Source organism: Excalfactoria chinensis, chromosome 5 (assembly GCF_039878825.1).
Source record: "Excalfactoria chinensis isolate bCotChi1 chromosome 5, bCotChi1.hap2, whole genome shotgun sequence".
NCBI lineage: Eukaryota > Metazoa > Chordata > Aves > Galliformes > Phasianidae > Excalfactoria > Excalfactoria chinensis.
Window position 1 is genome coordinate 2,646,389 of NC_092829.1, and position 25,277 is coordinate 2,671,665.

Consider the following 25,277-nt stretch of genomic DNA (forward strand, 5'->3'; position numbering starts at 1 on the left):
ACATGTCAGCGGTACACAGTCCTGCACTACCAAGGCCTGAAGTGCTCAGATAAGAGATATAGCTAGCTGTATACTCAGAGCTGAGTGCTGAAGGTGGATGAGATGAATGCTACAGTAAGAAGGAACAGTAGAAAATAAAGCCTGTAAGGACTCCAAGAGGTCACGTAGTCTCATTCTTCATGGCAGAATGCACTGAATCCAATCCTTGTCCCTGCCATGATCTGGCCCCATGCTTATCTGCCCCAACTTCTGACAGTGTGATCTGATGACCCACCCAGGTCTTCCTTTCTGTAAACCGGAGCCCTTTGCTCTGATCCCATCCACTGTGATGTGGAGAAGAGATTATTCTTTTCCTCTTTGCAGAAATGTTCTGTATGTTGAAGGTGTTTGTCTCGTTCCATCACTTCTGTTGAACAGCGAACCTAGATCCTTAAGTTTTTCCCCCTTGAATCACATCCTCTGTACCTCACATGGTTCCCTTTGATCTCTGTGCATCTCCTTGGAGGAACTCAGTGCTTCAGGGCGTGCTGAGTACTGTGCTGCATGTTAGCAAATGCATACTGCTGATTTTTGCTTGGGTTTAGACTGCCATCTATTATAACCGCGAGGGTTCTTTGTCTGCATGTCCTCCTAAGCCAGTCATTTGTAATCCACTAATTGCGTGGGTGATGGTCGCTGTTGAAAGAGAGGGTTTGTCTTGCCTAACTCGCTGAAAGCTTTGCTATGTGTAGTGCTCTGTTGTTCAGGGAGCGCTGTTCTCAGTGAACAGGCATCTCCAAAGAGCAGTTCATGCCATTTATTTCCAGAGAGCAGGGATTGGGCTTTGGGGATGCTTACATCTCATCAAGATCCGTGACCTCAGATTGCACGCCTTACTTTCCGGTGGTTGAAATTAGCAGAGATGAATTTAAGCCTATATTGCTTAAAGGTAGGCTTGCATCTAAATATAGCGATGAAGGGGACAGTTGCATGAGTGAGTTAAGCTGATTGAACACTGCTCTGCTGCTAACGGGAGAATCCAGCCTTCCCTTCATACCCTCCTGATAAAATGTCCACAGAATGAATAGTTCATACAGTGTGGGAGCTGTGAGCTATTGTAGTTGGCTCCCAAGCGTAACCAGCGAGGAAGTGCTCTGAATAGCAAACGGTTCCGCCTCCCTTCCTCCCAATGCAGCTATCAATGCCACATCTGTGCGTGAACGGCAGCACGAGCAGAGCAGAGCGCGAGTCATCAAAGTGCTGCTGCTGCGGGATGAAAGGCAGCCAGGCACATGGCATAAAGAAGATGAGTCATCAAAGCTGCGTCTCCATTGGCTGAAAAACAGAGGATTTTCCAATAAAAAAAAAGAGGTTGGAGGAGGAAAAAATAAAGCTATTTAGGACGGAGGGAGAGAGGGCAGGGTTACCTGCTGCGTGCCCAGGTTGGTGCTCTGAGCTGGCTGCTGTGCACAGGTCTGGGTGAGCAGTGGTGTTACACAGCACAAAGGCTGAGCCTCATGGAAAATGGACCTGGCTAAATATAACCTCATTCTTTGCTTTGTTTCTCTCCCATAACTCTCCTTCCTGCTTCCCGTGAAACTCTGTCATTTTCTGTTCTTTATAGTATGTCTGCAATTGGACGTACCAAGGCAAAACAAAAAAAGGACACATACTTGAAATAATTGGGATTTAACACCCCCCCCCCCCCCCCCCCCCCCCACCCCGTGGCTTTATTTTTTCTTCTCTTGCAAGTGCTAGAAATATGATGAAATGGGAGAAATAGCAAATAGCATCCATCAGCAGAGAGCTCAGACTTAAGGGTCTCTGCCTATTGATTTTTCCCCTTGGCTTTGCTGGAGATCATATTGCCAGAACAATGGGAAACCTGCCCAAGAATCCTTGCCTCTTCCCAGCCGCTCGCAACAAAGTTTGCACCTCCCAAGGGGGCACATGAGGTGCTGGCACACAGAAGTGGGTGCTTGCTTGCTTTGCCTACTGGAGTATCTTATTTTGGCTGCTTCATTATACACTGGCACTTGCTGCCCAGGTTTTTCTCTTTGGGGAGACCAGCTATCGGACTGTCAGACAGCAGCCAGAAGATTACGGCTCTTGTCAGCAGCAGCAGGGAGGATAAAAGCAGAGAGGATGGAGGCATAAAAGTGGTTCGAGTTGCTTTTTGTGAGAGGGTGTTGATGAAAGGAAGGAACCTCCAGTACTGCAGCTGCCTGTGACAAGTGTGGTCGATAGCAGGTTTCTTTTTACCCAATAATTTAAAATCTGGACCTCAGCTGGGAGATGTAATCTATTATTTTTTGAACTGTACTGGGTAAGTAAGTGTTGAAATGATGCTCCCAGCCCAGCGGGGACCTCAAGTGTTGTCTCTTTTTACTCTGACATGAATGGGACCGTTCATAATGTGCGTAGTTAGGAGTATGTGCATTGTATTCCTGCAGGAAATCATCCCAGTAAATCAAATGGATGCGTGCTCACACACATCTATATATATCTATGAGAAAGCATAATCCAATTATGCTCTATTACTTCAGTTCTACATATGAAGTAATTCACAAAACTGGAGGAAATTGTCTTTTCACTTTTATTCATCACAGAAGAGTGAGCTGTCAAGGATATGACTTTTGCTCTGCTTTGATACGTCTATTAAAGCGTGAGATTTCTCTTGCCTTTCCAGTAATCCCTAAAGCCAATTGTGCCGTTTTCTCAGCACCGTATACCCACTCTAAATACATATATTTGTCCTGTAATTATAACACGCTTCAGCACCAGACTTTTCTTTGTACCCTACATCATTTTCAAATGCCAGTCTCCTCCTGGTGCAGTAGCAGCCCCAGATACCCATCCCAGACAGCAGAAAGACCGCTGCTTTCACATCCACTGAACATCAGTGTTGGACCTTTGATCAGAAGATGTTCCCATTCTCTCTGCCAGTGACCCTGTGGCAGCTCTGTTTGAACAGGAACCATTTTGTTGTAGAGCCACCCTGGAGGAGCCTGGTACACTGGTGCTGTTAAGCATGTACCGTAGGGTGCTAATGATCACTTAATGACTTTGTGCTGGATCTGACAAACTTATGCTCCAATCATTAATCAACCTGTTGTATGCTGCTATTACTCAGTGAAGACCGGTGTATCCTGTAGATGCATTTTATAGTTAATCTCTGTATGCTAACAGTGTCTAACCCGTCTTGTGTGCACATGTTAATACTGAGAACAAACTGGTTCCATTCTGATTTAATTTCTGCATGGTTCCTGGATGTGCCTGCACTCTGCCCCGCTGCACTCAGCATTGCACTGGCACAGCTCCGCCGGGAGCTCGCAGCCGGGCTCTGCAGCCCTCTGGAACACACTGGTGCACGAGCAATGCTTGCACGCAAAAACCTCCTAACTGAGGTCCCTTTAAAAAGGATGCAGCTGCAGTCTGAATGGGAGCCCGGACGGCTTCCCTCTCCATGAGTAGGGCCTTGTTTGGTGCAGGGCAGGGCTCACAGCGGCTCTGCAGCTCCCTTTGTGCTCCAGCAACCCAACCAGGGCTCCAAAATGTGGGGCTGGCACGAAGAAACCCCTGATGCTAAAGAGCAGCAAAGATGCAGAGCTCTTCTGAAAATGGAGGCCGTTCTCATTGTGATGTCCAGATAGGATGTTTGGAAAGCTTGTTCCACGCACTCACACATGGAAATATTCACAAAAGCTTGCTATATTTTTCTAACAAAGTTTGTTTTTTCCATCAGAAAGTTGAAGGTTTTCACTGGGCAGGTTGTCTGGCTGAGCCTGCAGGTTCCAGGGGGAAGGCTCCTCAGTGAGGGTGCTTTGTTGGCCCAACCCTGTGCTGGTCTTGTTTAATAATGAGATTAGGATTGATTCCTTAGGAGGAAGTTTTTCCCCCAGAGGGTGGTGACGCACTGAACATGTTGCCCAAGGAGGCTGTGGATGCCCCATCCCTGCAGGCATTCAAGGCCAGGCTGGATGTGGCTCTGGGCAGCCTGGGCTGCTGGTTGGTGACCCTGCACACAGCAGGGGGTTGGAACTGGATGGTCATTGTGGTCCTTTTCAACCCAGGCCATTCTATGATTCTATGATAAGGGCCATAAATCGCTGGCTGAGTATCGTTGCAATATGCTTCTTTTCATGTGATCTCAGCTGGGACCCTGCAGAAGTTGTTTGGTAAGGACGTGAGGGTGTTCAAGAGCCTCAAAATACTCAGCTTTCCTCTGTGTGTCCATCAGAAAGTGAGAGGCATAGTGCCAGGAGTGGTTCCTGCTTTGTTTTGGGAAAGCAAGCTGGGCTGTGAAGCAGAAGGGAGAGCTTGGCTTACACATTGCTTACTGCTACAGGCAGCGTGGGTGCCACTGAGCAAAACCACTTGGATCTCATGTCCATCCCTAGCAAGAACCAGCAGGGGACCTTCCAGAAGGGTATATAAAAGCAGCGCAGTAGACAGATATATATTACTCTGTCCACCTGTTTGACAAAGAACTATATATTATTTTATACCCTGAAGCAGGGGTTTTAATATTCCTTCAACAGTATTTTGATATAATCATCAACTACTATAACTGCTCTGGATCATCTTGTCATCTTTCTAAATGTCTGCTCCATTTTTTCATCATGTTGGACCAAAAATATAGTGTGGTGATGAACTACACAGGCCTGTTTTGTGCTCTATGTGTGCTTAGCCCTGGAAGTTTACCAGTAAATAAGAGAGATGAAAAATCCACTTTAGAGAGAGGATTAGGCAAAAAATTCAGCTTCCTGAAAGTGATCTGAGAGTCCATGGGCTCCTGAAGGATTTGTAAATCCTTGTGCTAAAGGTGGATGAGGTTTGCACATCTCCTGCCACCCGATTATTACCTGTGCAGATGGAACATATCTCCGGGTTCTGCCTGCAGCTAACAGGGACAGAGCAATCCCACATGGAGAAGGGCTTGCCAAGGTATAGCTGAAGGTAGGTGGTAGATAAGATGAATTGCCTTCTGGCAATTTGGAACCAGAACAAGGAGAGATTTCATATGACAGTGAACTCCACTTCCTCATATCAAACCTGAGCTGCTGCTAAGCCTTCTAACAGCCATTGTCTTGGACCATTTAGAAGAGAAAGTCCAGTTCAGCATATCCTGTCCCTGCTGTTACCTGGAGGTTTCTTGCTGTGCTCTCATTGCTCCTTTCCATGCTAATCTTTGGGATGCTGCATTGCTGCAGCATCACCGAGGAGCAGTTCGTAGAATCATAGAATCATCATCATAGAGTTGTAGAATGGCTTGGGCTGAAAAGTACCACAATAATCGTCTAATTCCATCGTTGGTGGCACCACAAAGATGAAAGGAAGAGGCGTTGTGTTATAGGAGCATTCCCATGCAGTGCTGAGGGTTTCAAGCAAGGAAATATCAAAATAACAGATCAGAGCTCCCATGGTTTTGTGTTGTGTTCACGATAGTATTTGGCCCCTTATTTGCTATGGTGAGCTTCATTTGCTGGAAACCTTCATCTCTCTTTCAAATGATTATTCTTTGGTTTGAATCAAGGTTTTAATGGGAGTCAATGAATGCACTCCTGGATTTCTGTGTGTGTTTGCCCGGTGGGATAGGTTGTAGTTAAGTGAAATGCATGGTGTAAGCAAAGAGAAATTGCTGTATGCAAACCATAATTTTCGTGTACTTACTGTTTGGAGTGCTGATGAAAGGGATGTATCACGGCATTTTTATCATGTCAGCTGCTCTCCCTGTCTCAGTGCCTGAAGGGTGGCAAAGGGCCCCTTTCATCTGGAGGATTATGAGGCCATTATGGTAAACAGCAACACCCGGTTGGGTTGACATTGTTGGAGCTTTCATCTTTTGTTCCAAGTTTTGAAGTGTTCCTTGTGGTTCTCTTGTTCCCTGCATCATGACTTGATGTTTAGCGAGATCAGGGAAGAACAGCTTCTTTGCTGGAGTTGTTCAGCAAGAGTCTTTAATGCGGATGGGGAGGGGAGAAGTTCAGAAATCTGAATGCTTAAGGGAGCGTCCAGGAAAGAACAGGTCCTGTTTCACTGGGTTACACAGCTTCTGTTGGTTAATAATATTTATTGATATCCTTGTTACCAGAAACAGACAAGGAGAGCGATTATCTTCTCTGGAGAAACCTACACTGGGCAACCTGCTGTAGCAGGGGGTTTGGTCTAGGGGATCTCCTGAGGTCCAGACGACTTCCAGCCCTGATGATCTGGGATCTGCCCTGGCTTCAGGAGGTGACTCTGGCCTTACCTCGCAGTAGTCAATACACCCATGGCTGGGAGCCTTGTGCTGCAGGCAGCAAGGTATGCAGGTGAAGCACAGCTGGTCTGACAGCTGCCATCACGCTCCTGTCCTACAGGGCCATCTCCTTACCTACCAGACCACTCTGTGCCTGCAGGGCTGCCTTGGTTCATCACCCACCGGCTGAGAAGGGTGGGGTCGGGCTGCCCATTTGTGACATCAGCAGGGATGCATTGCATCACAATGCAGGGGATGGGTTTAGGGCCAGGGGCAGGCAGCGCTGCTGCATTTTGTCCTGGGCCATTGGTGAGTGCAGCAGCAGGGGAAGGTCGGGCTGGCCTCGGTCCCTGCTGCCACCCAGATCCCTCGTACCCACTGCTCCTCCCTGTGCGCAGGGCCACGCGGCTCCTGGCCCCGCTCCCTCCCAGCCCCACTGATCCCCCTCTCCCATCTCTTGCAGATCATGGCTTTGGTGTTTCTTCTCGCATTGGTGCGGGTGCTAAGTGTCAGTGTCAAAACTGATGTGCTCATGCTCGAGAACGTGCAGCGGCGCGAGGCTGATCTGCAGCCGTACATGATACCTCCGCAGCACGAGATAGAGCAGAGGAATGTGGAGCAGAGCTGGGTGGACATGCTGGCTCTGCTCTTTACTCTGGTGGATTACTGGAAGATCTGTTTCTTTACGGGGCTGATTCTGTTGCTCTTTTGGAACATGGTGCAGTCCCAAAAAATGAACCAGCATGATGAAGGCAGCAGTGAAAACGACAGCTCCAGCAGCGAGGAGGAGGCAGCGGGGGCAGAGCAAGAGGAAGAGGAAGAGGAAGAGGAAGAGGAAGAGGAAGAGGTGGAAGAAGTGGAAGAGGTGAAACAAGTGAAAGAGGAGGAATATCAGGAGGAACAGGTGGAACAGGAGGAACAGGTGGAACAGGAGGTGCAGGTGGAACTGGTGGAAGAGCAGGAGCAGGAGGAACAGGTGGAACAGCAGCAGCAGGTGGAACTGGTGGAAAGGGAGGAACAGGAAGAAGAGGAGGATGAGGAGGAAGAAGACTATCCTTCAAAATTGACTGAATTTATCACACTGCGTGCCCTGGAAAATGCGCAAGGAAGGGCCACCAGGTGCCATCTGGTGGAGGAGGTGATGAACGACCTCCTGAACACCTTCAGATTTCTCTGGTCCGACACTTTCTTCCCGGTTCTGCAGACTGCCATTGGGGTGGGCAGCGCCTTTGAAGGCTGGAGTCACCAGGAGTTGGACACTGTATACTGCCTGATCGTGCCCATAGAGGCCCCCCAAGGGCACAGCTTCCTCCTGGAGCTGGGAGATGAAGGGGACGTGCTGGCAAGGAACTCCCGCATCCGCGTGGAGCTGCAGTGCATGTGCCCAAGGCAGCAGCAGCTGGGGGATGTGCTGTGCTTCCTCCACCACCAGGAGGATGAGCTGAGCCAAAATCAGGAACCCAGCCTCCTACAGACACTCTGCACCGACTCCTACCTGGATGTGCAGAAAACTGTCACCTGGTTCACCGTACAGGTGGATGCAGTCTGGAAGGCCACCCGCCGGGCGCAAGCCTACGACCTGAAGGTGCTGCCTTCCAGCCGCTCCTGCAATCTCCAGCTGACAGAAACCTCCAGCGGGGAAAAAATCCTTGTTGAGCTGCTGTTCGGGGTGCAGCAAGGCAACTCGGACATCTTCCTGACCAGCCAGAACACAGAGGGTGGCTTTACGCCCAGCACAGCATGGCCGCAGAGCTGCGCTGTGGCGGAAAAGAAGTTCTTCCAGCACACAGCCAGGAATGCTCTACATGACAGCACCCACCTGAGCTGCCTGACGTTCCTTGCCTGCGCCTTGGTGGGCATGGACTTTTCCACCTATGTCATCAAGACTCTTGTCCTCCACTACCTGGCCCTCATCCCTTTGAAGAAATGGCGCAAGAAGTATTTCCTGCATCGGCTGGAGGATCTCCTGCAGTACCTGGAGTACTGCCTGAAGGAGAAATGCCTGACCCACTTCCTTGTTGGCAACGAGAACTTGCACAACACAGTTGTCCTGCCAGAGGCCTTACGATCCGCCACCCCACTCAACCTCTTCCAGCACCTGAAGGAGGACCCGGCTGCCTACTCCAGGGCGCAGCGTGACTTCAGGAAGCTGAAAGATCGCTTCCTCAGACTGCTGCTGTTAGGATGCTGAGAGAGACCTTTGTCCGAACCCTTCTCTTGTTTTGGCTCAAAGCTACATCCTGTGAGCAATAAGACTCTGAGACCTACCTAGGAGGCCAGAGGTGGGTGTTGCTGTGTGGCAGTCAGCGTCACTTTGGAGACAGCTTACTGGTGGAAGATCCGGCCTGTGACCAAATGACTCCAGCTTGGTATAGGAGATCTGGGGATGGAACCATTGTATCTTGTGAAGGCAAGATGCAAGCAGACGCTTCCTTGCTCCCTCTTACCTGCTGGCAAGGCCCGAAGGCTGGGAACAGGAGGAGTTCCTGCTGTGGTCCAAGAAACAGCAAGCTGTCACTCCAAACAGAGCTGACGCAAACACTCTGGACTTACAAATAAGTCTGAACTGTCATTGGAACAAGTCATCCTTGTGGTCGTCGTCGTCAACAGAGCAACAACCTCTGACGACCCATCTCTACTGAAGATCAACATCTGAACTACGAGTCATGCTGGAAACCCGGTGGTGACTAATTCTCTCTTGCTTTCTACAAAGACTCTTTGCTTTTATTTCCAATCTCTTTTCTATCGCCTGACTTCCCTTTCCCATTTCCCTAAACAACAACAACTTTTAATAAACTAACTAACATTTATCTTGTTGTGTCGGGTGTACTTATATTGAAAGAACCTCCCCTCCCTGCTCTAAACTGGAGCAAGACAGCCTTGGTGCGCAGAGCTCTGCATGCCGGGAGCACCGCATACGGCAGCCATTCCCTGCTGCCACACTGTGAGGAGCTGGACCCCTGCTTGTTTATACAGACTGGGCAAAGAACCCCTTTGAGAGCAGCCCTGTGGAGAAGGACTTGGGGGTCCTGGTGGACAAGAAGCTGGACACGAGCCAGCAGTGGGTGCTTGCAGCCCAGAAGGCCAACTGTGTTCTGGGCTGCATTAAAAAGCGATGGCCAGCAGAGAGAGGAAGGTGATTGTCCCCCTTTACTCGGCTCTTGTGAGGCCTCATCTGCAGTACTGCGTCCAGGTCCGGGCCCCCAGTACAGGAAGGACTGGAGTGTGTCCAGAGGAGGCCACTAAGATGATCAGGGTGGTGGAGCAGCTCTCCTATGAGGAAAGGTTGAGGGAACTGGGCTTGTTTAGCATAGAGAAGAGAAGGCCCCGGGGAGACCTCATTGTGGCCTTACAGTACTTGAAGGGAGCGTATAAACAGGAGGAGGAATGGCTGTGTCACGGTGTTATCTAGATCAATCTATGTCCATGACGGGGGGAGGCAGTAGGCCTATGGGCCCCCTGGCTCCCAGCAAATGGGAAGAGAAAAAGGGAAAGGGACAGGGAGGTGGGAGCTGGGCTCAAGGCAACAAACAGAGAAGCGGCAACGATCTAAGGAGGAAAACTTATTTTACTAATTACAATCTAATTGAAATTGAGGCTAATAAGTCAAGTAAAATAAAAGAGAGAGAGAGGTTTTCCAAAGACTGAGAAGCCTACTTTGAAATTGAAGGCGCCACGGCTTGGAAGCACACCTACACTCGCTGCCAGGCAGTGAGACAGAGAGAAGGAGCCAGTGTCATTTCCGTGACGTGTTTCCCTCTCTGACCGTGAGGTCCTCTGGGACGTGTAGTTCTTCTCTGTGCTCCACATGATGTTATGATGTGGAATACCAATAGCAAATTTACAAAGCCATGACATTGTGAGGGTGGGCAGTGATAGGACAAGGGGGAATGGTTTGAAACTGAGACAGGGGAGGTTTAGGTTCGATCTTAAGAGGAAGGTTTTCACTCAGAGGGTGATGATGCACTGGAATGGGTTGCCCAAGGAGGCTGTGGATGCCCCATCCCTGCAGGCATGGATGTGTCTGGGCAGCCTGGGCTGCTGGTTGGCGACCCTGCACCTAGCAGGGGGTTGAAACTGGATGAGCGTTGTTTTCAACCCTTTTCAGCCCAGGCCATTAAATGATTCTAAGATGCTGTCCTGAAGAGGTGGCTCCTCTTGACTCAGCAGACACAAACTACAGATGCCTTTCTGTTTTCAGGCAAGTCCTGGGGTGTTCATCAGGGAGGCGGGAGGATTAAGAGGGCAGGTTTTCAACAGGGAGGGTCTGACTTGAAGAGAGCAGCACGCTTTCTGTGCCAAAGGAAATTCTTCTTAATGCTTTTCTTCCAAGGCTGAACAGCCAGCGTGCTGGCATGTGTCCCATACAACATACATTCCTTCCCAAGCATAGTCACAGGGTTGTACTTAACAAAAAGCCCCACCTGCAGTTTGACAGTCAGGGAAAAGAGATGCCTATGAAGCAGGGTGCTTGGCAGGGTGAGGAGCAGAGGCACGGGAGCAGGAATATGGGGAGCCAGCCTTCCCACAGGGTTTGCTAAGAGCTCAGTGGGTCTGTGTGTGCTTGGCAGGACTGCGTGACAGCAGTCTTTGCTTCACTACACCTTCCTCTTCCCCTTGTGTCTTGCAGCATCCCCTTCTATTAAGCTCCTGGTGGATGACCCGATAGTGGTGAATCCTGGAGAAGCAGTCACCCTGGTCTGTGTGACAACAGGAGGGGAGCCAGCCCCCAGCCTGACATGGGTGAGGTCTGCCGGCGGCCTGCCTGAGAAGACGGTCCTGAATGGCGGAACACTGACCATACCTGCCATTGCATCAGAGGATGCTGGCACCTACAGCTGCGTCGCCAATAACAACGTTGGAAATCCTGCAAAAAAATCCACCAACATCATCGTAAGAGGTAAGCTGAACTGGGAAACCAGCAACTTTTACTTTGGAGGATAAAATGAACCCTAATCTGGCTGGACAGCTATGTGCACAAAGGGGTGTCCTGCCTTTCCAAACGCATTTCTGATCATTTCTAATCATAATCAGCGTTGGCTTTAGATACTAGTCAGTGGCTCTTGTAGTGGGTCCAATGCCCATAGTAGCAGTTCCCCTTTGCACCACAAGGATATGCAGCAGCTCTCCCACTCAAAATAAAGATGAACACTTGCCAAAGGCCACCATTGGCATTGTGTGTGTTGGGAAGACTTGGCCATCCTCTGTGCACCTCCTTTCGGCAGAGCCTTCCAAGCTGGAGCCATGGCAGAGTATCCCTCCAAGTGGCCCTGAACTCCAGGAGGTGTCATTTCCTACTTTACCCTTTTCTTCCTCCTCATCAGCTGAGTGTGATACTGAAATGAAGGCTGTTGTGCACGCTGTGAGTCTGCTGCCATCAGATGACTGCTCCCTGGGTAGGAGCTTCAGATTAGTATCTATGCTTTAATTATGCAAAATAGGAGGATAAATGTCTGTCTTAGATAAGAGGAAGAGAGGAGTACTTGCAGAGCAATTACTGCCGGGTGGAAAGAAACTCTCCCCACTTGTTTACTGCTTTCTGGATAACCCCAGGGATGTGGCCAGTTTGTTTGAAGGAAGAGTTCAGTTGGCTGGTAGACATCATCTGAGTGGATTAATCTACCTGAAGCAAACAGGTAGAAACTAATTTTCTATAATCTAATCCATGAATGCTGCTGAAACGCATTGTGGGAACTTTAAATAATGCCATGTGATTAATCATACTTAGGAGGAACTGCTGTATAAGGAGCCAGTGGTGTGAGTATTTTATGAGAGCCATAACCCCTGTTCTCTTCGTGTTGCCCAACATATTACACTCTTCAGCAGGATGATGAATTGGAAGCTATTTCTGTTCAAGGGGTTGGGGAGAGAGCGTCACATCAGCCTAGGTCTGCAGGAGTTTATCAGGAGAAGTCCACAGATTTATTTGTAATGTGGTATTTCCATTAGAATTTTCTGACATTTGGCTTAGGGGGTTTGTTGTCAAGAGGCAAAAGCAGTGTTGTTTCAAGAACACAGCATCGACACTAATTTGCTGTGATTTACAACGGTGATGAGGTTGTGAAGGGAAGATGGGAGTGAAGCACTCGCTCAGAATAAGCAAAGGGAGAGGAAAAGGCTTTGTGTGAAAAGAAATCTGAGCATTTTAATTGACCCAGCAGACAGCACCGGGGAGCCCAGAGGAAAAACCAAGTCCCAAGCTCCCTGCAGATACAAATTTCATGAGTCATAGCATAATAATGATATGCCCTCACATTTTTATTTATAGAAGCCCATGCCTATGAGATGCCTAGGAGCTGCAAGATGTTGAACAAAATATCATTAAAACATTTGAGGAAGGTTTTTTTTTCCTTCTTCTCTGCTGCGTGGCTGTTAATTCTGGGAAGGAAGCAGCACAAGGAACACCACCCCATCCAATCCTGCAGTGCAGCATCCCAGTACACTGCTGCTATGATTTTACCCCTTCGCTATTATTTCTGATTAAAGGAAGGACTGTCTTTAAAGAAAAAAAAACAACTCTCTTTTATTCTGGTCTTATATTTATATGTACATTGAGAAAAGCTGCAAAATATGAGAGGAATTCGTATCTGAGTCTGGATTTTGTTTTGTGTGTGTTCCTTAGCACTGTGCCCACAGCTCATTGCTTCTCTCTCTTTCATCTCTTTTTGTTGTTGTTGTTGTTGTTTATCAGAATTTTCACACTGCAGTTGAGGAGAAAGGAGTATTAACTTTAAATGGCAACTAAGCCTTGCAGGAGAAGCATTTGGTAATTGGAGTTTGCAGCTTCTCTCAGGTTGGACTACCAAGCCCAGGAATAGACAGTGATCCCCTGATCTTATATAGATTGAAATGTAAAGATGTAAAAAGGGCCATCAGGGCTTGGGTTAAATTTGTTCCTGTTAAAATTCACTAAATTTCACCATGCTTTTAACTGAACATTTCTTTTTTGTGTGTGTGCTTCATCCCATTGATGGTACCTTATCTTCAGGAAGCTTTGGGCATCTTCCTGTCTTTGTAGCTGACTGCCCAAATTCATACATGCCCGTCATATGTTCCTTTGATTCCACTGTGAATGATGCCACATGACTGCCACACATTTAATTAAAAAGCAACAACAACAGAAACAACCTAAAATCAGAGAAAATCTTTCAAAAAGAAAGAATAAGTACCTGAATGTCCAGGGTGTAGCAAACTGGATGGACCAAAGCTGCCGTTGCAACAAAGAACCCATTTAATCATAACCATCTTTGGGTGCTGTTTTTTCTGTCTTTTGCCCTGTATGCTTTAAGCAGGAGATAAGTAAAGGACTTAGGGAGCAGTGCTTTTTCAGCTGGCACAGATCCTTCTGTATCAAGGCTATATGCCACTCAACTGGTAGAGTCACCATTTAGTGGGAAATGCAGTGAAATGCAGCCGTTGTGAAGAACGTCATTATCAGTTAAACTCTACCCAAAATTATTGCAAAATGCTTCGTTGCACCAAAGAAACTGTCATCTGTCAAGGTGTCTGGGTTAAAACAGAGATAGAGGGAATGCTATCTCATTTCAGCAGAGCTGGCTGCTCACCAATTCTAATTATGAAACTTTCTTTTTGAGTATTTTTCGTTAGATTAGTGAGTTCTTTAAATGATTGCAAGGCTGACAGCGTTTGAGTGTTGTTGGGTGTTCTCATCAGCGGCATCTCCACTTCCTGCTCTCAGGCTGATGAGCAGAGTAACTTCCCGTATTGTATTTCTAGACAAAACCATTTGAAAGCAGAAAAAGCTCTAAGGGAATCTTGATTCCTCTCATTTGATTAAGACTTAAAGTTTTTCTCCTTGTCTTTTAAAATAAAAGTGAAAAAAACTCAGCTAGCAAATCACATGCCACCCGCTCTGGACAAACAGAGCTCCTGATGACCTTCCAGCATGAAGTTCAGAGTTGTCACTCCTCCAGCTTGGGTGATTCTCTGTTCTTCTGACTTTTCCCCTGTAATGGTATTGCTCTGGTGTAGGGGAAGTCATTCATCTGCAGGCCAGGGAGGAGGAAGTCTGATGTACTTCTTTCAGAGCACTTTCCAACCCTAAATACTTGTGTTGGATCACTTTCATCTCATCATGAATTTGTCACTATGTTCCTTCGTTGGTTGCAATTCTAAGTAAATTATGGCTTGCCTTCTTATACATGTTTTTTAAATCCAAATAAACAAAAAAACATACATTTGTGTCTCACCACCCTTGGACCAACACACATGGTGACATAGATACTTCTTGATGTCCCACACATTCATGTCGCTGTAGATAGGCTTCACATTGTTGTCAGGAGCTCAGCAGTTAAAGGCCTTGCCTGTGATATGGCCCCACGCTCAGTTCCTCGCCTTGCTCAGGCATGGGATGTTGGACATCCAGCTTCTCCTATGTCCTGGGAAGCTCTTTTGGTCTGAGAGTCTCTTAGACTTTGCTCTTGGATGTATTTCACTCCTTAAAGATTCTTCCATCTTTGGAGAAAGTACCACCAGGTATTAGAGTAGTGAAAAGGTAAAACTGACCTTGTAAACTTCAAGATACTGCATAGGAACATTGTCGTCACAATACCATCCTGTCTTTGGGTGACAACTGGGTGGCAATTTGGGTGTCAAAAGAGGAAGGAATCAAGGTAGTCACAGAATCACCAAGGTTGGAAAAAACCTACAAGATCATGCAGTCCAACCATCCACCCATCACCAATAGTTCTCACTAGACCATGTCCCTCAACGCAACCTCCAAACATTCCTTGAACACCTCCAGGGTTGGTGACTGCACCACCTCCCTGGGCAGCCCATTCCACTGCCTGACCACTCTTTCAGAGCAGTAGTATTTCCTAACATCCAGCCTGAACCTCCCCTGGCACAGCTTGAAGCCATTTCCTCTGGTCCTGTCACCAGTTACACAAGAGAAGAGGCTGACTCCCAGCTCACAACAACCTCCCTTCAGGTAGTTATAGAGAGCAATAAGGACTCCCCTGAGCCTCCTCTTCTCCAGACTGAACAATCCCAGCTCTTATATTCCTGTGCCTTCTAGGAAATTAAGACATCTTCATCATGACACAGACTGGTACTCAAATTATGAGAACATGGAAATAAAAATATTCTGAAGATGCTGTGAAGAACAAAATGAAAACGTCATTTCTCTATAGATAGCAGGAGGTCACTGAAAGACGAAGGGATTTGCTAATGAGGGGTGGAGGGTGGCTCTGCCATCCAGTAAGAGAACAGAACTGCTGGGTCACATCTTAGAAAAACATATGTGTATCACGCTGGGAAACAGGTAGAGCGGTGTTTTACAGGTCTTCAAACACAGAGCACTGATATTATTTGGAAGGATGTCAATATATATGAGCTCACTTACTTTGCCTCTTCAGCAAGTTCTCCCATTGCCTTCTCTGAACGGATTCCGTTGTCTCTTTCAGTGCAACTGCAGCATTATGTTAGCGCCAGGTGACTCTGAAGCCGTGACTTTCCCTTTCTTTGAAGTGGAAACATAACGTCTAGAGTTAATTTTTCAAAGGGGTGGGACTCCCTGTCAGCTTAAATATAAAATAATAATTTCAGATGACCTGTGCTCTACATTAGCACAAAAGCTTTTGCTGAACAAAAAGCACTCTGGAGAAATGCAATTTAAGGCTGAGATTGCTGGAAGTACCTATCCAATTATGCCTTTAAAAACTATACATGAACTATATAATAGTGATTGCTAAAAGGAAAGTGGAAAAAAAAAAGAAAAAGAAAGAAAAACAACATTGAAATCTGGTATTTCTGATGTGCATTCTTGCACTCCAGGCTTCCCTTCTGCTACTACTGCAGCTCTATGTGTCCCATAGCTTCTCTGGAACTTCCCTTGTTGGCTTAGAGTGACTGCATGATGTAATGTCTAAAATGACTTCTCTGTTTGTACATCAGCATCTTTGCTGTCACTCCTGAGAGACCCTCCAACGTTGTTAGTAATGGAAATGTGTGTAGGGCTGGTGCCCAGAGGGAGAACAGAGCTGCGGCTCACAGCTATGTGAAGAAAGTGAGATTTGGCTTCTGGGAGCACATGGGGGAGTCAGGGCCCATGGCGGCTGTTGGGTGCTGACCAGTAGAAAAGTGCTGTGTCCATCTGATGCACTTGATACTTAGCTGGTGTTGATAGGGTAGGGTAGGTTTCTTCCCAGCTTGCCGACAGGATCCAGCAATGCAGGCATTTCACTGGGGCTTGGATTGAGACAAGATTCTGCCTAGAAAAGCTGATCTCGTGGCACAAAAAAAGAACATTGCTACAATCATAAGCTCCCGGTGTGCTATCTTAAAGTTTACAGCTCTGAGAATGAATGTGTGAAAAAGTCGAGCTTCAGAGTTTAATAAGTCCATTTATTTTTATTATCTACCATAGTACTCTCAGGCATGTGTGCTCTCCCAGGCTGGGCTGTGCTGTGGACGAGTTCATAAAATGGTTCCATATAAAAATGGAGATGGTTTATTGATTCTTCTCCCATTTCATTAGGACTTTCCAGAGCTTTTGTGTGCAAAAACCTCGATTTTAAATAAGTTGGTTCTGCCATATGCCTGACAGGTTCCACACGTCTATGATGGCCTTGAGGTGATACTCGTTGGGTCTCTCTCCATCTGACCATTGCTGTGTGGCTACTTGGAGTATCAACATTCTTTCTATAATAGAGAGCAAGGAAAAAAGTTATCCTCGCTCTAGCATGAATAGCAATATGAACTACTGATGCATGGCCGTTTTTGGCAACAGTGTGGTGCTGTAGTATAATATTGTATTATCATAGGATCGTAGAATGGCCTGGGTTGAAAAGGACCACAATGATCATCTTGTTTTAACCCCCTGCTATGTACAGGGTCACCAGCCACCAGACCAGGCTGCCCAGAGCCACATCCAGCCTGGCCCTGAATGCCTCCAGCTCTGGGGCATACACAAGATCCATTAATACATAATAAGGTCTGTGTGGTCTTAGCAGCATTCGCATTTTGTTTTGTCAGAAGGACTCAAGTCTTTCAAGATTCTGTCTTATCCTTATGGGAGAGAGGAAATAGGGAAAAGAACATACAAGCCTGTCCTCATAGGAGAGGTGCTCCAGCCCTATGTGCATCTTTGTGTCCTCCTCTGGACCCTCTCCAACAAGAGGATCTGGGGGCAATCAGGTGGGGAAACCTTGGAAAGCACTATTTGCTATAGGCTGCACAGGAAAAGCAGGTCCTGTGTGCTGAGCTCCATGTGTGGTGTGGGCCAAAGAGAAGAGTGAAGATTCACAATGTTTTGCTTTTTGGCATTCAGGAAGGCTCAGCAAGGCTTTTTCCTTTTTTTTTTTCTCTTTTTTTTTCTTCTTTTTTTTCCTTTTTTTTTGACAGCTTTGGCACAAGAACTAAACTTTATAAAGGCACCGGCCTTGGAAAACACCCAGCTGTAATGTTCAGAGGGTTTATAATTTGTTTGGCAAGTGCGCAGCCCACTGGGGATTGTGTCAGCCTGTCTGAGCTGTTTAATTCATATCCCGGTTCTTGTCTGGCTTGCGAGGAGTCCTACAACATTCCCATGTGCTGTGAGCTGGGCAGTCAGTGGTTGGGCTTGTGGATGGGGCTGCTGCTCAACTAGCTGCAGTGCTGATGGCTTTCTCATCATGGGAGTGGTTTGGCTTTATCTCCCTTGTTTCTGCTTGGGGTTTCAAAGTAGGCTGAGTGCCAGTTTGTTAGCGGTGCTTGGAAGTCTCCAAGCTGTGAGCTCATCTCTGGCCGTGCTTTGAGCGGGAGCTGGGCAGGAGACCTCCAGAGCTGCCTCCTCACCTGTGGGCCTGTATGGCTTTGCTCCTGTGATGAGACTCGCTTTTCTTGAATATTTCCTTCTAAAAGCAGTTGAAAGAGAATCCATGCTGTGTTTCATGTACTTTGATCTCGGCTTCCTCATTGAAAGGATCACACACTGATGAACATCAGGCCTTAATGGCCTCGAGATGTAACAGGGGATGTTCAGCTTAGGTGTCAGGAGAAGTTCTTTCTCTGAACGAGCAGTTAGGCTCTAGAAAGGGCTGCCTGCAGAGTGGTAGGACCACCGTCCCTGGGGATGTGCAAGAACCATTTAGATGTGGTACTGAGGGACGTGATTTAGTGGGAAATATTGGCGGTAGGTGGATGGTTGGACTGGATGGTCCTGGAAATCATTTCCAACCTTGGTGATTCTGTGATCCCAGCTGGTAAATGGAAATCTCCTTCCTTACAGAGAGGTGTGCATCTTCTCTGCCTTCAGGAAGGAAAGGCAGTAGAAGAAATAGAGCTAATTACCAAGACCACAGGTAAAAACAGACATGTGCTACATGGCAATCTCCAAAATAATCAGTCCTTTTCTTTTAAAAACTAAAAGCATTTATAAAAATAGAGACAAAACCTGAAATCTCTCCACAGTATTTGCATTTAAATTGGAAATGTGAATGCATCTGGTTTTGTAAGTGCCAAATAATTACTTGATATTAAAAAGTTTGGAGATGCTCTAGGAGAAGATGCTTGACAACTTAATTGTTCTGATAACTACAGAAAGTTAACGTTTTAAAAACTCTCTAAGCCCAGACCATGTTGACAGAGGCAAAATGAGCCTCTGTTGGTAAAATGATCAGAGCATGTGGGTTGTTTTTTTTCCTTCTTAGTAGAATCCTCTTCGGTTTTCCATAGTATTGGAAGGTGAGTACAGGGAACACTCAGGCAGCATAATTTTGTTCAGACGATCTTGCAGGTCTTTCAAAACACCCTATATAAGAAATGTGAATTTTGAGAATAGAGGTCAATGAACCGGGCAGTAGCAGAGCTGTGCAGATGAACCATGTGAGCAAGACAGCTTTCCCTGCTAGAGGAAAAATAAGCCAGCAGCGTGATGCTGACCTTGGCAGACCTGATGGTCCTCCATCAGCCAAGAATGAATATGAATAATGGAGTACAAAACAGATACAACTGCTGTGGAGGCAAGCTGGCAAGGCTTTGAGCATGTTGTTGCTAAAAATGCTGCAGGCTGTTGCTCCAGAGTAGATGCTGAGGGATCTGGCCCATCCACTTTCTTTCTACCCAATTCAGTACATCTGTAATAGAAAAAGGTGAAGCCCGTGGCTGGATGCAAGGTGCTGAATCTTGAAATATCAAGGTCCTGTGAAATGGCAAAAGATAAAGCACATGTTCGTAGATTTCTACTTTGTCTGGATTAGGAGGGGTAGTTGTTAGTGTTTGGTTCAAGAATGACCGGGGAGGGTGATGGTTCTTCCTAAAGGTTGTTTAAGTGAGGAGGGGTCTTGCAGCTTTTGCAAGGCCAGGCAACACCTGCCATGGCTTATTAAAACCCCTGGAGAGAGCGGGGTTCTTCAGTTCTCCTGAAAGATGGTGTGAGAGACAGTTCAGAGACAAGAAGCAAAGGGTGGGGGGAAGAGGTGGCTGTTGCCTGGCAATCATGCTTTGATTTTAAAACAAACAAACAACTAACAGAAAAGACTGTGATTAAGGTAACTGTGTGTTGTGGAAAGAGGAAACAGGAATTGCAGAAACCGTGGTGTATCCAGAGGGAAGAGCTCTGGTACTGCACCCAAAGCTGCTCCTTGAGCTCATCAAATCATAAAAGAACTGGGTTGCAACGGCCCACAATGCTCATCTGGTTTCAACCCCCTGCTGTGTGCAGGGTCACCAACCAGCAGCCCAGGCTGCCCAGAGCCACATCCAGCCTGGCCTTGAATGCCTGCAGGGATGGGGCATCCACAGCCTCCTTGGGCAACCTGTTCCAGTGCGTCACCACCCTCTGGGGGAAAAACTTCCTCCTAAGATCCAACCTAAACCTCCCCTGTCTCAGTTTCAAACCATTCCCCCTTGTCCTGTCACTGTCCACCCTCACAAAATGTTGTTCCCAATTCTGTCTATACGCTTCCTTCATGTACAGGAAGGCCACAGTGAGATCTCCCCAGAGCCTCCTCTTCTCCAAGCTAAACAAGCCCAGTTCATGAAGTGCTCAGTGCACAACAAGGAACTGCATTTGGGCCTGTGAACTGCAGCTTTTCCTTTCTTAACCCACTGTGTTTGGTTACCAGCACATATCTGAGTATTTAACCATGTATATAGAACCATGAATTGTTCATCACTGCCACCTTCCCCATTTGTTACCGCTCAAGCTTTTAAAATCTTAGGTTATGGGGTGTCCTTGCTTGGAGAACCCCAAAAACTGCCTGGATGTGGGGCTGGGCCCCATCTGTGGGTGTTCAGATGGACCCAGCTGTGCCCCCAGCCGCAGCCATCCTGTGACCCCGGGCTCTTTTCTTTTTTACACTGACCAAAGAAGCTAACAACTCCCATTTTTTGTTTTCAAAATAGTGGTTTTCTAACCACATTATGTAATTCTTCTTTACGTAACTCAAAATTTGGACTTACATATTTGTCGGCTTCTATTATTGCCCCAAATCCATTAATCTTATTCTCTTTGCTTTTTGGAAAATTGACTTCTAAAGCAGCAGCTGGACACCAACGTTTTGTCCAACAAGCTTACATTTTCAGTAACCAAAGTGTGCAAGTAAAGGTTCCAGTTGCCTAAAACTCATACTCTGCCCCAAAAGCAGATACACCAATAACATGAGATCCATTTCAGCAAACCAAATTTTCCAGCCCCTGGCCCAGCTGCTTGCTCAAAGCCATCCTTGCTGCATGGCCTGAAGCACGTGCTCAGGTAAAGTCATAGGTTTGTTTTCACTTGGGGCTACAGTGCTGTGCTCCAGGTGTAGGTGAGGCTGTGATGATCAAAGCAGGACAGCGTGGTCTTCAAGATGATTCAGTTTACAAACGTCATCTCCTGTTTGTTATTGAAATTTGTTGTACGGAGCTCCATCCCAGCACAGTGCTGAGTATGATGGATGATGGTCATTCATCAGAAAGAAGTGGAAGTGATTATTCATGAGACACTTCAGAGTAGGCTCCTCCACATCCAGAACTGATGTGCAGACTGTACCGATGCAGCAAACCAGATAAACTTTCATTATGAAGAGCTGATATCTGCAAACTTGGTTATATGGAATGTGCTTTTTTTTTTTTTCCCTCGCATATTCTGCTATCTTAGCATTAGGCTGCAAGACCACAATTCCAAATGCTTTCCTTTCTATGCTTTGAGGCAGACTTGAGTTTACTTTCCAAAATGTTGTTGTTAGAACAAAAATAAAAAGCCAACGCAACAAATTTGTGGTTTTGATGTTCCTTGTGCCCAAAATAATTTTAAAATACATTTTAATGTGACAGAAGGAAGTTCAGCAGCTTAGAGTGTGATGATATTCACCAATGAGAAGCAGCTGTTGGACAGTTGTTGAACTGCCCAGAATAGCAGGACTTTGTGCTTCTTCAGAGGTTATGGAAGCATCTGTCTTTTACTTCTGTTGATTTGATGGAGGTAGACTTGTTAATGAAGGAAGAAACGTCAGAGAGGGATTTCCATTCCTCTGTGGGAATGACTTTCTATTTAGTAAGGTCCATTTATGCTGGGTGTCCCCCTTAGAAAAGGACTTAGAGACTGTGCCGTGGTTTCCAAGGGTAGACCTGGTCCAGATTTGAACTGAACAGATTTAGATTAATATCAGTTAATTTACTGCAGTACGTGGGTGCATGTCTTTAACATCAGCAAGCTGAGTTCTTTTTCCTTATTTCCTGGCAGTGGGTTGCTTGCTAATTAATGAAGATTGTGTGTTTACTGTTAAATCCATTAATCCGGATACAGGTGCTTACACCATATATATGAAATGCATTAGTTTTGAAAGCTGAACCGTTGTGTTTAACCAGCTGCTGTATCTGCATCTGAGATGCAATATGGGGAAGCCATTGCCACAGTGTTGGTGCAGGTGAGCTGCGTCTGACGCTGCCACAGCTGCAATCAAAATCAAACTGAGTTTTGATTTAAGAGGAAGGGAGTTGACTTTTTATTTTCCTCTACAAAACCTGGGAACCAGCAGGGACTGAAGCTATAAGCAGCAGCATGCAATGAGAGAAGTTGGCTTCTCAGGATGCCTTGACAGATTTGGTGAAAGGTTTAAGTTTACCAGCGCGCTTCAAAAGTCTTTTAGGGACTATCTAAAATCTTTGTCATAAGGTTGTGAATCTTTTGAATTGCAGTGTGAAAGCAGGATTGCTTTTCCCATCTATAGGGCTCTAAGGAGACGAGGAGCCCAGTGTGATTGAAGCAAGAGCTGACGATAAGGGTTGGCTTCCTTTACCCGCTGTCTGCCTCACGTCTTTTTTTCAAGGACCAATGAATCATCCCGGTAATCATCCTTTGGTACAAAGATCGCAGCAGTAACTCGGAGAGATACAGCTCAGCCTTTTAAAGCAAACAGCCAGTGTCTGGATTAAGAGACCAGAGTTTGGGGAGAATGAAGCTGGGTTGGCAGCTCACTTTCCAAACAAGCTGTTCCCATGGTGCTCTTTGTGTTTTCTTAACCTTTGCTGGGAAGCAGAAGTCAAGGTGAATGACTTAACCCAGTATACACAGGAGTCTTGGAAGTGAGCACCATTCCCAATGGTGGACTTTGGATCAGATCGCTAGCCTTAAAAATAAAGTCAAGGATCTTTCCAGGTAGCACTAACGTTTTTTCTGTGCACATGAGAGGGAAACGTAGAAGGGTCAGTAACATGTGGGCATTAGGAAAGGAGGACAGCATTGCCTGACCCAGGGATGCAGGTGAAATGTGGAACCGGGTGGCCAAGAAGGCCAACGGCATCCTGGCTTGCATCAAAAACAGTGTTACTAGCAGGAACAGGGAGGTAATTGTCCCCCTGTACTTGGCATTGGTGCGGCCACACCTTGAGTACTGTGTTCAGTTTTGGGCCCCTCACTGCAAGAAAGACATTGAGGCCCTGGAACGTGTTCAGAGGAGGGCTACGAAGCTGGTGAGGGGTCTGGAGCACAGGCCTTATGAGGAGCAGCTGAGGGAACTGGGATTGTTCAGCCTGGAGAAGAGGAGGCTCAGGGGAGACCTTATAGCTCTCTATAACTTCCTGAAGGGAGGTTGTGGTGAGCTGGGGGTTGGCCTCTTCTCTCGTGTAGACAGTGATAGAACTAGAGGGAATGGTTTCAAGCTGCGACAGGGGAGGTTCAGGCTGGACATTAGGAAGTATTTCTTCTCAGAAAGGGTAGTCAGGCATTGGAATGCACTGCCCAGGGAGGTGGTAGAGTCACCGACCATGGGAGTGTTCAAGAAACGTTTGGATGTTGCGTTGAGGAATATGATTTAGCTGGGAAGTATTGGTAATGGTTGGACTAGATGATCTTCTAGGTCTTTTCCAACCTGAAAAATTCTGTGATTCTGTGATTCTGTAATTGCAGAGCATCTTGGAAGTGAGCTGGATCTGGAGATAAAATGCAGGTTCTGGGTGCTTTGAAACAAGTGATATTCTGAGTATTGAGCTCAGTAAGCCACCAAAATGTCCCCATAGTGCTTCAGGACACACGCAGGTCCTCACGTCTGCTCAGTACCTTATCACACCACATACCCTTCTTGTTCACTGGGAAGAACTCAAAACAAAATTGCTTGCCAGCCTAAAGAAAACACGAAGGGGAACAATGAAAATTAGTCAAAGCCGCTTCTGGTTGGCGCATCGAGATTGAAGCTCATGTGGAACCCAACTGCTCAGTCAAGGTTAAAATCAGTAATTTTCACAGTTCTGCTGCTCAGTGTTGCTCCTGCCGCAGGCTGCACACAGCCACAGACATCAGCAAACACAAAGCTGAGCGCTCCCCAACGTCCCATGCCAGCTTAGGAAGCAGTCAGTGGCCAATAACTATTATGTCAAAGCCTGCAAATAGTGCAGCAGCTAATGAATTCAATTACGGTGTTTGATGCTGTTCATATATCATGAAATGTGCGTTTCTGAGATACGAACGTTTTGATGGATTAAAGGAGCATCTTGGGTTGATCCGAGTGAGGGTGGGAGGGTACGACTCAACCTGATGAATGCAAATCGGCCTTCGTCTAGATACCGAAATGCGTTTTATTACTTTGAAATGTAATTAATGAGGGAGAGCAGACATTGAAGAGTTTTGTGAAGAGTTTGAGGATGGAAATTGTTTCATCTTTTTTTATTTGATCACATCAGAGTTCTTTGGGGCCTCTTTGAGCAAGACTGGCAATTTCCTGGGCATGTTCGCAGTCTCAAAGTACAGTTACAGACTTATGTGCACATCTTTTTTTTTCACCCAGAGGGTGGTGACGCACTGGAACAGGTTGCCCAAGGAGGCTGTGGATGCCCCATCCCTGCAGGCATTCAAGGCCAGGCTGGATGTGGCTCTGGGCAGCCTGGGCTGCTGGTTGGTGACCCTGCACACTGCTGGAGGTGGTGACTCTGGAGAGGTCTGCTGACCCCACCTACTGTTTCCAAAGGCGACCCTGTTTACTCTGGGTCTAACTTGATGGGACCCTTGATTGCTGCAACTTTTCATTTGAGTGCCTGGGCAGGAGCATCCCAGCCCCTCCTGTCTCAGCCAGCCAAGAGTGTCCTACACTTTGACTCACTCAGCCCTCTTCTCCCTAAGTGTGACTGAGTGTGGTTCCTCCATTCAGGTTTTCTAACCCTTTAAGTTGGGAAGCTTCCAGCGTGTGAAGTGATTTGGAGTCTCATCAGTCTGGATTAGGGTATCTGAGTTCAATTTTCCCTTCCTAAAAAAGAGCTCTGGAGATGGAGAGGGTTGGAGAAACATGCATGCCCCGTGCTCCTCCTGCCCTCCAGCTCCATTTGAGTACAGCTGTCAGAGGCTGTAGGCACCTGCTGTTGGTTTCCTAGGGATGTCTTCCAGATACAGATGTTGATTTTTACATACTTTGATGCCACATTAGAAGCTCCAAGGAACACATGTTAGCTGTGTTTATTCTGTCACTGTGTTCATTCTGGTGATGATGGAGGGCAGTGATTTATGGATGTAGGTTGTTAACGATGCCGCTTAACTCTTTAAAGACACTGCATTGTGCAATCAAATTCTCTGCTGATTATGATGACCAAAGGCAATGCTGATGGCTGTGCAGGTTGTGTAGCCTTGAACAGTGAGGTTAAAGAA

General features: G+C 46.8%; 3 protein-coding genes across 8 annotated transcripts in view; all 3 read left to right on the forward strand.

Annotated features, from left to right (window-relative positions):
• MDGA2 (MAM domain containing glycosylphosphatidylinositol anchor 2) overlaps positions 1-25,277 on the forward strand; it is a 276,490-nt gene that overhangs the window by 146,974 nt on the left and 104,239 nt on the right. For all 3 annotated transcript variants that reach the window (XR_011903636.1, XR_011903637.1, XM_072336911.1), the window contains exon 6: positions 10,851-11,120. Coding sequence is in view for 1 of the 3 variants with exons in the window: in XM_072336911.1 (XP_072193012.1) it covers positions 10,851-11,120 (270 nt within the window). In the remaining 2 variants the exon portion in view is untranslated. The remainder of the gene's footprint in view (positions 1-10,850; positions 11,121-25,277) is intronic.
• The window catches only part of CDKN3 (cyclin dependent kinase inhibitor 3), a 482,527-nt gene that overhangs the window by 46,553 nt on the left and 410,697 nt on the right, over positions 1-25,277 (forward strand). The gene's annotated exons all lie outside the window — the stretch shown is intronic.
• LOC140253599 (inositol 1,4,5-trisphosphate receptor-interacting protein-like 1) lies at positions 6,687-8,411 on the forward strand. Its single transcript, XM_072339294.1, has one exon. The coding sequence runs from the start codon at positions 6,687-6,689 to the stop codon at positions 8,409-8,411; it is 1,725 nt and encodes a 574-aa protein (XP_072195395.1).

What these genes read in the sequence shown, in the direction of transcription:
- LOC140253599 (XM_072339294.1), top strand. Translation starts at nt 6,687, where the DNA reads ATGGCTTTGGTGTTTCTTCTCGCATTGGTGCGGGTGCTAAGTGTCAGT.